At 35.8% G+C, this 13685-nt stretch overlaps 1 protein-coding gene across 2 annotated transcripts in view; it reads left to right on the top strand.

Annotated features, from left to right (window-relative positions):
- The window catches only part of LOC128553761 (uncharacterized), a 50613-nt gene that overhangs the window by 24920 nt on the left and 12008 nt on the right, over nucleotides 1–13685 (top strand). For both annotated transcript variants that reach the window (XR_008369433.1, XM_053534938.1), the window contains exon 5: nucleotides 3709–3849. Coding sequence is in view for 1 of the 2 variants with exons in the window: in XM_053534938.1 (XP_053390913.1) it covers nucleotides 3709–3849 (141 nt within the window). In the remaining variant the exon portion in view is untranslated. The remainder of the gene's footprint in view (nucleotides 1–3708; nucleotides 3850–13685) is intronic.

Raw genomic sequence — 13685 nt, 5'->3', positions numbered from 1 at the left:
TGACATTGTTCAGCTAGTGTTTTACAAGAATTCAGCTGTGCAGGGAATATTAAATGCTGCATATTTTAAAATATTATAAGTATTCTCCCTTACATAAATGAGTTCTTGAAAATAGCTTACACTGTCCTTGAAAAGTCCTTGAAATGTCCTTGATTTTTGCCAGAGCTTGCCTTTATGAACACTGTATGAAATTATCTGATTATATATTAAACCAGATTTATATAGCACCCTTTTTAATGATAAAAACGTCCCAAGATGCTTTACATACAAGGGCAGCCACACAGGGCGCCATACATCCTCTTCTTGTACAGACACAGAGTGAACTGACTAGGGGGACAAAGCGGGAGAAAGTTCCCTTAGCAGATAGAACTCCACTAGATACAGACCTGTCCGGCTATTTTAGCCTATCTCTTTGCGAATAGACAGTCTGGGTTTTTAACGTGCCTCGTGTGTAGCACAGATACACGCGAAGCTGTCTTCCCTGGGAAAAACCAGTACTGGCCTCTTAGTTAGGTGGAAGACACTCAAGAGTATCTCAGAAATGTCCAGTGCATGAAACCTGAAATAAAAAAGTGGAAAGCCATAAGTCGCCCAACTCGAGGCTCACTTTGATTGAAAGGCATAAAGAGTATAACACTAGGACTGTAAAATACACTTGTGGTATAAGTGCATGAAATGAAATATGATGGAAGTTTTTGAGACCCTTTTCAATTCCTGAATTAGAAGTCGAGATAATAAGCCGATAGGGAATGCAAGTTCATGCCATCAAATTTTACTGATAAATTTGTGGTAAAACGTTTTCAGTGGTTTAGTTTGATATACACAGAGATGATACAAAATCATGTAAATATTAAAATAGCAAATAAAATGCAAAGTGTAACTTTGCTCGCGACATTTTATAATGTCAGAAAAGTAAAAGACTAAAGTCAATTATAGTTTACACCTTCAATTTATTTATTTAAATAAGCCTAATGATCTGTAATTAATGTCCAACAATTGTAATTTGTGTATATGTCAATTTTGGATAAAACCAAGCTATCAAGTTTTATCTATACGATACAGAGATTAAATTCATAACAAGTATTTTGGTAACGATTTTTGGCCGTGTCAGTGTGTTCAGTAAAGCAAAAGACTGTGAAGTTGGATCTCCGGGTGAGGCGTTTATGACAATTTGATAACAAGACACTTTGTAAATCAATTCTGGATTCTTAAATCATCTATGGATTTTTACACAGACACTTGGAGGTCAAGCTGGCCAATATTATTAGTCTTTTAAAACACACTGAGCATATGTCTCAAACATTGAATATGTTTTGTTAAAAATTCAATATGTTTTAAAAATTATCATTTAGTATCGATGCAATAAAAAGTAAAGATAACTTACTCCAAGCGTTTTAATACAAATTGCTTGTCCAAGGAATACGAGAATAGATCCGAGCTTGGTTGGTGTTGCGCAGCCAAATTTACCAACAGAGCTGGGATAAAGACGATATCACCAATGGTTATAATAAAAATACGAACGTACGAAGTCATCTGCCGCGATAGCCGAGAGGTTTCAGGCGCTATTTAATAGCACTGCACGTTTTTTGTCAGGGCTGCAGGTTCTCTCCCCACTGTGAGCGAACGGAAACTATAATAAAATGACATCAGTCCAATTGTTTAACGTCTCCTACAGCATTCTTGTTGATACAAAATCATGTTCTGTTTACATTTCACTGTAATCTGATGTTATGACCTGTAGGCTCCTCTCCGGGAATTTAATTTTCTAACAAATAAGATATAAAAAATGCAATCGTACGTTTTTTACATTTTGTGAAAAATTAACTGCTCCAATAGAAAAATTACTAAATTAATATTAGTAATATCAATAGGCATGTGCATGTTTTACGCTTTGTTCATTCCGTAGCTTATTCAGGACTAAAAATTTAGTTTTCAGATATGTATTTCTTTTATATAGAAACATGTCCCAGTGCAATCTTCTGGCTTTTATATCCCAGCTGGGGTTGAAATCGCGAATTGCTCAAAATACCTTTTGAGAGATGCAGATTTACCATTCATTTTAGCAATGCTCAGGTGAGTTATTGTGATTGCTCGATGTCCGTCGTCTGTCGTCTGTCTGTCGTCTGTCAACATTTAGCTTGTGTATGCGATAGAGGCTGTATTTTTCAATTGATCTTCATGAAATTTGGTCAGAATGATTGACTTGGTGAAATCTAGGTCAAGTTTGAATATGGGTTATCTGGGATCAAAAACTAGGTCACTAGGTCAAATCAAAGAAAAAACCTTGTGTATGCAATAGGGACTGCATTTTATACCGGATCTTTATGAAATTTGATCAGAATGTTTGACTGGATGAAATCTAGGTTAAGTTTAAATATGAGTCATCTGGGCTCAAGAACTAGGTCATCCGGTCAAATCAAAGAAAAACCTTGTGTACGCAATAGTGGCTGCATTTTATACTGGATATTCATAAAATTTAGCCAGAATGGTTGCCTTGATGAAGTCTAGGTCAAGTTCGAACATGGGTAATCTGGGGTCGAAAACTAGGTCGCTAGGACAAATCAAAGAAAAACCTTGTGTATGCAAAAGGGACAGCATTTTACACATGATCTTCATGAATTTTGATCATAATGTTTGTCTGGATAAAATCTAGGTCAGTTTTAAATATGGGTTATCTGGGGTCAAAAACTAGGTCACCCGGTCAGATCTAAGAAAAACCTTGTGTATACAATAGTGGCTGCATTTTACACTGGATATTTATGAAGTTTGACCAGAATGTTTGTCTTGATGAAATCTAGATCAGGTTCAAATAGGGGTTATGTGGGGTCAAAAACTAGACCACCCGGTCAAATCAAAGGGAAAGCTTGTGAACACTCTCCAGGCCACAGTTGTGACTCAATCTTTACGAAACTTAGTCAGAATGTTTGTCTTGATAATCTCTAGGCCAAGTTTGAAACTAGGTCATGGCGGGTCAAAAACTAGGTCACTAGGCCAGATCAAAGGAAAATCTTGTTAACACTCTAGAGTCCACAGTTTAAGTTTGAAACTCATGAGAATTGGTCAGAATGTTTTTCTTGATAACCCCTAGGTCAAGTTCGAATCTGGGTCATGTGGGGTCAAAAACTAGGTCATCCAGTCAAATCAAAGGAAAAGCTTGATAACACTCTAGAGGCCACGTTTATGACCCTATCTTCATGAAACTTGGTCTAAATGTTTATCTTAATGAAAACTTGGTCAGAATGTTTGTTATCATAAAGTCTTTCATGATTTCGAATCTTGGTCAGTCGGGGTCAAAAACTAGGTCACTAGGTCAAATCAAAGGAAAAGCTTGTATACACTCTAGAGGCCATTTGTTTTGTTTCAATCTTACCGAAACTTTGTCAGAATGTTTGTTTTTATGAAATCTTGGACAAGTACGAATCTGGTTCATGTGGGGCTAAAAATAAGGTCACTAGGTCAAATCAAAGAAAATGCTTGACTACACTCAAGAGCTAGCTAGGCCACATTTTTGGTCTAATCTTAATGAAAATTGGTCAGAATATTTGTCTCCATGAAATCACGAGGTCAAACATGTTTACACTGTTATGGTGTGTTACTCAGGTGAGCGCCTTAGGCCATTTTGCCCTCTTGTTCGATAGAGAAGTACTCCAATTGCTCTAAATTTGCAGAAAATGAAAGTACAATGTTACATAAATGTTACTTTTTCAGAATCTGCAAAACCTCAGGAACAAACAGGCTCCCAGACAGGTTCTAGTTTGGATGTCGATAAGGCTCAGAAACAGAAAACAACTGCTGAATATCCAGAAGACAGAGCAAAAACAGAAAAAACACATTCTAGAATTCAAACAGGTATATCATACAGCTTATTTTGCACTGCATGTTGCAGTGTCAGCATGTACTCGTAATAAAAGTCATTATTAATTTGTTATGCATACTTAACTTTCAGTATTTAATTAAGAGTGAAAAATCCAAGTGCAGGTATTTTGTAGAAAGGAAACAATTGACAATAGAATAAACAATTATCATAGAATGATAAGAGCTTTTTGCTCAATATGAAGCTCATAAAATGATGATTCTAGACTAAATAGTAGTATTTTCACCTAGTTTTTTTGCCATGAGTGCACATATTTGAGCTGATTTATGACGTGCCAAGAAATTAATATTTCTGCTATGACAGGTTGTATTGTTTCAATGTACATGATGTATGCTTTTTAACTACAAAATATGTTTTAATATTTGGAAATGATAATCCTTATATTCTTACTGTAAATACTATTGTAATTTAATATTCAATTTGTTAACTGTATTTCCCGCCAAAGAGAATTTCAAATCATGTTTACGAGGTATTCAATTACATGTCCTGGGGTTTCCTGAAGACAGGACAATTCTCCTAAAATTTCCTGACATCAGGAATTCCTGGGATTTCCTGAAGACAGGACAATTGTCCTGGGATATCCTGACTTCAAGAATTCTCAAGATATTCCTGGGATTTTCTGAGAACAGGACAATATATACTTTTATTTCCTGACAACAGGAAATCCCACGACAACATAGGTTTCTTGTGTCCTGTTTTTTCGTGTTCATAAAAAAATCTTTGGATAGTCCCATTCTCATTTACCGGCGTGAAAAGTCGCAGGACTATCCCAGGAATTCCTAAGATATTTTCAGGACATTATCCCAGGATAGTCCTGGGACATCCTGGGATAATCCCAAGACTTCCTGTTCCTTTTTCGCATCGGTTGTCGCCTTCACTAACTTTTTGCATTGAGTTCTACTCTGTCTAATAGAGGAGAAACAAAATACAGTGAAACACCGCTCGCTCGAGGTCGCAAGGGGATGAGCAAAATGCTCGAGTTATTCAAGCAACCCAAACATTGACCAACATACGAAGAAAATTAAAGTTTGTTTTACCAATTGTGATCCGGACCATTTGCAGAGGAAACGGTGATGCGTAATAATAACACACTCGTGACATTTTCAAAAAATGTATTACAAACGTTACCTATGATAGACATTTCAATATGTAATTTGTAAAAGGCACATGTGAAGAAACAACTAAGACTTTTTATTATTTTTTTATCTATTTATCAACAAGTGTATATAGAAATTAGATTTTCATTCATTCATTCATTCATTTCATTTCATTTCATTCGTGCACGAAAGCGCTAGCGTTACATAAAACATATAGAAATGATGTAATAAGTAATAACATACTTGCTTTAATCTAAAACAAACAGTAATTGATCCATATTTGATCAATAAAACTTTTCTGTGACCTTACATCAATAATGATCAATATTTGATCAATAAAACTTCTCTGTGACCTTCCATCAATAATAAATCTCATTATCAGATCAAATATACCGACAAACAAACATTTAAGATAGTCGGGGAATAGACAATAGAAAAATTTTAATTAACCGATACATTTTGACCGCCGAAGGTGTGAACAATTTTGACACCTCTGCTTGAGTTTGCCAGAAGCAACAAAGAGTAAATTGATACACGGGGACCAGATGTCATGCTCGAGCGATCGAGTTATCGATGCTCGACCAAGCCATCATGGTAATTTCACATAGAAAATAGAAGGAAATCGACTGGGACCACATGAATTGCTCGAGCGAGCCCGGGTGCTCGAGTCATCGATTCTCGAGCGAGTGGTGTTTCACTGTAGATTTTTCATGAAACAGGTCCGTCTCAAAATTTTACTACATAGTAATTTGTCTCATATTTTTTAGCATATCCCTATGTCGGCTAATTCTGGACGGCGGTGAAATGCTTATGTTATTTTTGCAAAAGAAACATGGTTTTGCTTACGCGATTGTACACTGACGAGATAAAGAAACGCCTCATTCAAACTCGGTATACAATTTTTCGTTAACCGTGATTCAAGATTAGAAAAGAACAAGTCCATTCGCAAATTAGATGCTTTACAAGAATTTATGGTCAATAAGAAATCATTTCATTGTCGCATTAAGCTTAAATCTTGAATTTTAATAGCCCGGTCGGAGAAATTGCATTAGAAAAATCAGTAGCGCGTGTGGCCACCTCTGCTAGCAACCACAGCAGCAAGGCGACGCCTCATAGAGCCGCACCAGTTGCGTAACAGATACCCTGGGATTCTGGCCCACTCCTGGTGCAGCGCTGCTACCAGTTCCCGGACGTTTGCTGGCTGGGGTTGACGTTGGCGTAACCGCCGTCCGAGATAATCCCACGCGTGTTCAATCGGATTGCAGTCCGGTGAACACGCCGGCCAAGGTAAAACATTAATGTTTTTAGCCTGTAGAAAGTCCCTGGTGACGCGTGCAACTTGAGGTCGCGCGTTGTCGTGCTGATAGACTAATCCTTGACGTTGACGGAATAAAGGGACAACTACATGACGTAATTTCTGGTCGATGTAACGCCTGGCTGTGAGATTACCTTGGCAAACGACGAGTTGGGACTTAAACCTATGGTTGATTGCTGCCCACACCATTACTCCACCTCCACCGTAACGATTGTGCTCCAAAACGCAATTGTTTGCGTAGCGTTCATGGCGTCGTCTATAGACACGGATACGTCCGTCGGCGTTCCACAAGTTGAAACGCGACTCGTCACTGAACACTACGTTCTGCCAACGCTGGCCGCGATGGTTGCGGGCCAAAATAAGACGTTGGTGACGGTGGCGTAACGTTAGAATTAGACCGCGGTAGGGCCTACGACAGGTAATTCCGCGTTCTCTGAGTCGATTTCTCACTGTATGTCGACTAATTGGACGTCCGCGGTTACCTACAACTATACATGACGTAGATTGCGCCGTCACAAATCTGTCACGTAAATGACGTTGACGTATATAATTATCCTGTCGTATTGACGTTACACGCGGTCTACCTGAACGTGGTCTATCGATAGACGTTCCCGTGTCTCTAACACGTCGAATAAGACGCACAATTATCGAACGAGAGACGTTAAAACGTCTAGCAACTTGTTCCTGCGTTCGCCCACATTCAAGCATAGCCAAAACCTGAGCCCTCTCTTCAGAATTCAGCCTCGGCATTACGAAAACTAATGGGTTTTTTTCAGAGAATAGCTGAAAATATGGTTGTGTGTCGTATTACACATGTACATGTGCAAAAATCGTTCAATCAAACCACATGGTTTACATGCACGGACTGCACGAGGAAATCATGACCAGGTACATGAAGTGAACAAATGGCTAAATGAAATCGCGCGAGTTTTTGTTCACTGTGTTTGTCGGTCAGAGTACATGTAGATTTACTACATTTCACAACAATTAAAAGCGTTAGGAAAAAAAATAACGCCAAATTTCAATGAGGCGTTTCTTTATCTCGTCAGTATATTTTAGATGAGTTTTAGTAGTGCAAGATATGAAAATGGCAATATTTCACATGATTTATCTACTAGTATCCTTAATTCCTGTATTAAAAACATAAAAAAATAGCTTTACGCATAATATAAGTCTTTTTGCATATTACTGATGCAGACCTGGTCCAGTTTAAATACAGTGATTTGAGAAAATAAATCAAATCGTGCTTTAATGCCGAGAAATATCTGATCAAGTTTTGAATTACCTCAAAATATACAGGAAAGATGTACATTTTACAGGACCTAAACTCCGAAATAGTTTAAATAAAAAATGGCATAAATATGGTGTTCGTTCTAAAAAATATTATAAAAAAGTGTCAAGAAGTTGAAAGACTTCGATTTCATTAAAATTTCCCAAACATGGTTTTCCGTTTTTGCACAAATTCAATTTCCTGATTAATTTTTAAAAAATTATAAAAAAAATGCAGAGTATATTCATTAAGATAAAAACAAGTTTTACCTTCTTAATATGATCTTATCCATTGATCGGTGCACTTGGTTTATATAACGACTTCATCAGTCGCAAGCAAAACAAGTTATATTATGCTTACTGACGTCTAACTTTTGTGTTTCTCGGTTTAAATTAACCATTTTAAAATGAATTCTCACTTTAACTCATCTTGTATAATCACTAAAGCAAAATCATGCTTCTTTTGCAAAAATGATTTATGATCCTGATATAACCCACATAAGAGTATGTGAAAAATAATGAGACAAATCAATATGAGTTAAATTTTGAGACGGACCTGTGTATGTTTTCTGTTACACCACAGAGCTGTAGAGAAGAGTTCTCACTTACTAACTAAGGCCATGCCAAACTGATTAGTAGTTCGTTAAAAAAATTCAAATAATTATGTTGTGGGTGCACGGAATTTTTACTTTAATTTTGTTTTCTTAATTTTTGCTATTTGTCAATGAGAGGCTAGTACATTTTTAATGAAACATGCTAGATATTTTTATATTGTTATTTCAACAGTAACAAGTTTCAAAATAATACCAAAGTGCATGACAAAGATACTACTTATTCATCTATTTAAAGAAAATCCCATGCAGTTTCAACTTGGTTACAATCTCCGTTACAATTGTTGACTCTTCTGTTTTACAACAAATATGTTGTAATCAAAACTTTTGTCAAATGCAAGAACAATGAAAATGAAGATTTTTTTCCTGTATATGCCAGCAGGGGAATTTGATTTTTTTTTTGAAAATGTAATCTTTGATACAGTCTTTCCGACGAACAACGATCAGTTTGGTATATCCTAAGTATAAACTTATGTAGGAAATTGCATATTGGGTCAACGTAGAAAATATCATGATGATAACTTGAAGATACAACAACGTATTATGTTGCATTTACTAGCAGTAGAATTGGTATCAATTTCAGTACCATTAAATAAGTATATCATCGGCTGGACAAAAACCCGCAAAAATTGAAAATGAATATATATATATATATAGATATATACACCATCTTGTCTGCAAGAGAATATGTTCAAAATGGCATTTGCTCTACTATCTTGCTTTGACACTTCACATAATTAACACCCATGACGAGAGAGTATGCATTTATTAGAGACATTCCTCTAAGGTCAATGTCAAACATCTTATATACTCAGTTTGTTCATCGTTTTTCAAGATTAATATTTTTCAAACAAAATACAGTTGGTACAATTACTGATACAGTGTATCATAAAATCAAAGATCAGTTTGTAGACTAAGGGCCTTCATTGTCCTCTTGTTAAACATTGATAATGTCCCAATCGTGTTTTTCATATGCCAGAAACTAATTAAGACTTTTAATGTGGATATTATTATGTCTCCCACCACACAGTGGTGTGGGAGACATATTGATTTACTCCTGTCTGTGTGTCAGTGAGTCTGTGTGTCAGTCTGTGAGTCTGTCACAAATCTTGTCCGCACTCTAAGTCGAACATTTCTCATCCGATCTTCACCAAACTTGAACAAAATGTCTTTGCCAATAAGTCCTCCGGCAAGTTCGATAACTAGCCAAATCGGCCCAGGCACATAGGAATTATGGCCCTTGAACCTTGATAATCAAAGCACTGAAAGTCTGATAAGGCAGTTGAGTGATAATCAAAGCACTGAAAGTCTGAAAAGGCAGTTGAGTGATAATCAAAGCACTGAAAGTCTGATAAGGCAGTTGAGGTCTTGGTGCATGGTTGACTCATATAGTAATATTCAGATGATTAGGCAGTTGTGGGAGACATGCGCTTTTCTCAAAAGCAGCTCTAGTTCACCTTAAATTCAAGTTTTTTTTCAAGTTTCAAAGTTTATAGGCATAAATATCGGCAAAACTTTGCCTTTGGTCATTTGCATACTATATACATGGAATAAAGCAAAGACAGTAAACATACAAAACATACAAACAACAAGAGAATATAAACAACATACAATTGAGAAATCATGATAAACATGCAGATTCACGAAATGTTAAATATTTACCATATATGATTTCGAAACAGTTAAAGGTTTCAGAGTATTTTCACGCAGAGTAATTGCGTCCCTAACAAAGTTTGCAAGTTTGTTTATTAGTTTGTTTTTACAAGAAGATTACAGAGAGACAAATCTACCTAAAGACGAACATGAAATATTCCGGAAATGTTTCCTACGTAATTCAATATATTTAGGACAGCACAGTAAGAAATGGTATTTAGACTCAATGCAGTTAAGATTGCACATTTTACAAAGACGATTATTTCTATCAATACCGTTACATCTACCAAATTCAATTTCGAAGGAATGTGCGCTCAATCTTAGTTGGGTTAAATACACTCTGGATGACTCATTTAACACTTTGTCAAAGTATGGTTCATAGTATTGCATTGGTCTCTGTAAATATTATAAAGCAGAGATTCCCTATTTTTCATTAAGTTTGTCCAAAACTTAATCGAGCGCTCTTTTGCAATAATTGACAACGGAAATCTGCCCAGCTCACCGTACACCGCGTTATTTGGCGTTGATTGCCTAACTCCAAGCATACGCTTACAAAATTTATGAATTTTATCATTGTCTTTAAAAATTATAAGCACCCCACACTTCTGCGCCATACAATAATATCGGTGCTACCATTGAATCAAATAGAGATAACTTAGTTTTTATATCAAGCTTGACTTTGTCAAACAATGACAAAAGATTATAGTATGCCTTAAGCGCTTGATCAGATAATACTTTTACAGTTTGCGACAAATTTCTCGTATGTGTAAACTTCACACCCAGTTATGTAAAATTATCCACGATCTCTAAAGTTTCACCGTTAATGCAAAAGTAATGTCACGACTTTGTCGTCTTTTTTCAAAAACACATACTTTTGTTTTCTTAACATTTATTTTTAACCCCCATTTTAAAGAATATTCATAAATACTGTTTATCTGCGCTTGTAAACTAGCTGGCTCAGTTGTGAATAAAACAATGTCATCAGCAAAAAGAATGAGATATCTGGATAGCAAAGGTTATATCATTGTCCGTAAGTTAGTCGAAATCAATAGATGAACTTATGTCATTGACAAAAATATGAAAAGTAAGGGAGATAAAGGTTCTCCTTGTTTTAAACCAAGTGTAACATAAAAGAAACTCATATTCATTGTAGAGGGACACTTTTTCACAATATTTCACACTATGATAAATGGACTTCATCATAGTTACCATTTTCGAACTAAAACCTGACTGCAACAATTTTATCCATAAAGCGTCCTTATAACGGTATCAAAGGCTCCCTGATAGTTGATAAAGACATACCATAGCTTCTTACTTTTCGAATGTATTTTCTGTATAATTGAATGTAACATAAAAATAGCATCTGCGGTCGAGCACTTATCACGAAACCCAAATTGCGAGTCATTAGATACATTGTTAGATTCACACCACTTATTAATTCTGTTTCTCAAGGTTAATGAAAAGATTTTTGCTAAAGTACTTATCAAAGTAATAACTCGGCATTTGATTCGTCAAAAACCATGGCCGCCAAAGGGCGTGGTCACTTTTCCCTATATGTATATAGCGGAAACTTAAAAAATCTTCTTGTATAAAACTGTTAGCCCGATTTTAAAATAATTTCACACAAATTGTCCTTGTCTGACCTTCTACAAATATTGTTCAATTTTTTCTGATTCGTCAAAAAACATGGCCGCCAGAGGGCGTGGTCACATTGTCATCAACAATTTCTTTAAACAAGATCTCCTCCAAAACCACTGAATGGATTTTGATGAAACTTTACACAAATGATCTCTGGGTAGCCCTCTTTCAAAATTGTTCTGATGGTTCCGGTTCATTGAACATGTATGTCTTTTTGGTTAAAAATAGGTTTTCAGCTATCAGACTTTAAAAATCCTTTTCTCTAGAGCTTTGATATTTGGCATGTGATATAAGGGTTTGACTCTCTACCATACTTGTCCAAATTATTGCCCTAAGGTCAAAACAAATGGCCACGCCCCTGTGTCTGACATGTACTTAGGCTTTTATATAAGAAACTTTGAAAATCTTCTTCTCTGAATCAATAATAGCTAGAGCCTTGATTATTTGGCGTGTGATATCAGATTTGTAATGTCTATCGTAATTGTTCAAATTATTGCCCTAGGTTCAAAAATGTGTGTGACATGTATATAATATAGGCTAATATAGGCTAATATAGAAGAAACCTAACTCTGTACTTATACAAACACACTTGAAGCATTGTACACAGGTGAGCGCTTTAGGGTCAATGACCCTCTTGTTATAAATACGGACTAATAAAATTATTTCATTCAATGAAAAAGTCCTCTACGATATAATCATAGCCACAACTTTTATAACGCTTTAAATGGGAAATATTTTTTCTGAATTTCGGTAACCGTGAATGGAACATCAAGCTCGTCAGTATTTACAGTCACATCACGAGCGCTACTATTAAACTGATTAGGGTCGAACTGGCAATGCGGTGTATTAGAAATGTCACGAAAATGTTGAGTAAAATCTTCCATACTTACATCACTGTCAACAGATGATTTACGTTTGAGCTTATTAATATATTTCCAAAATTTCCGTGGCGATGACTTACTCAATGAAGATAATTTAGTCTTTTCTTAGGTAAAATATGATGGATGGGCGCGCCTTTTAACTTTAGCAAAAGTTGAGCGACATTTCAAAAACTGAAGTTTATTAACCTCCGAGTCATTTGAATTAAAAGCACGCTTATCTCGCAAAAAGGCAAACTTTTATTATTAAACCATGCAGATTTACTCGCTTTTGATACCTTTTTATTGGAACATCTTTTCCCGAAATGATCAAAAGAAATAGAACATACAACGTTTGAAAAAGCATCAATACACTGATTAATATCGATTTCACCTGCAGTTAATTTACAGGTTACATCATCAAACAAATCCTTTTTGCTATAGACACTCGCTAAAAATTCTTCGGATTTTGCAGGATCACATGCAGTTTTATCAAAGGTTACATAACGATTGTCACACAAACAATTTATATCGCACGACAACGAAAATAACACAGGGCAGCGATCCGAAAACTCCAGTATATCTGATACACATGTTATGTATATATTTAAAATTGTCATAGCTGGTAATCAAATAGTCAACGGTACTTTGAACAGTCCGATTTCTAAATAGGGAATGAAAAGTACGTAAACCTTGCTCTAATCGCCCATTGGCAATAATAATACCATTCTCCTTTCAAAGAGTTAATAATTTAGAGCCGTAATAGTTCACGTGCTTGTCATGATTCACGCGCACAGGTTAATCGGTTATTTGTGTATTACGCAAAATATCAATGTAGCAGTCAAGATGTATGTCATTGACATAGTCGTGCTGCTCGCCCATGCGTGAATTTAAATCCCCCGTGACATAAACAATGCCAAGGTCACTGTATTTGTGAATGTTATTTGATAAGTGTTCGAAAAAATCAAACTCGAATAACGAGGAATTTACATTGGAATACACACTACTATTTTCAGGAGGAACATAACATAGGCAAATATAAATATCGTCAGTAGAACAGGTAGATTCTTTCTTTAGTTTAAACCAGATAATTCCATTCTCATTCATTTTCAATAAACAATGCATTGTGAAAATGTTCACGATAATAAACAATAACACCACCCCTGTCGCGTTTGGCTTTACGGTTAACTTTTGGTCGAGCACAAACAAAATAGTCATATCCTTCAATTTTTACATCTGTCAGTTTAGAATTCCAAGTTTCGGTTAGCAACAAAATATCATAATCCGATACAAAGCTAAGGAAATCACAGTCATCAAGTTTTGAGCTAATACCCTGTACGTTCCACAGCAAAAAATCAACTGTTTCGGGGT

The sequence above is a fragment of the Mercenaria mercenaria genome, unplaced genomic scaffold, assembly GCF_021730395.1.
Source record: "Mercenaria mercenaria strain notata unplaced genomic scaffold, MADL_Memer_1 contig_4285, whole genome shotgun sequence".
Lineage (NCBI taxonomy): Eukaryota > Metazoa > Mollusca > Bivalvia > Venerida > Veneridae > Mercenaria > Mercenaria mercenaria.
The sequence above is the reverse complement of the archived record's forward strand: the minus strand, read 5'-3'. Positions and strand labels throughout refer to the sequence as shown.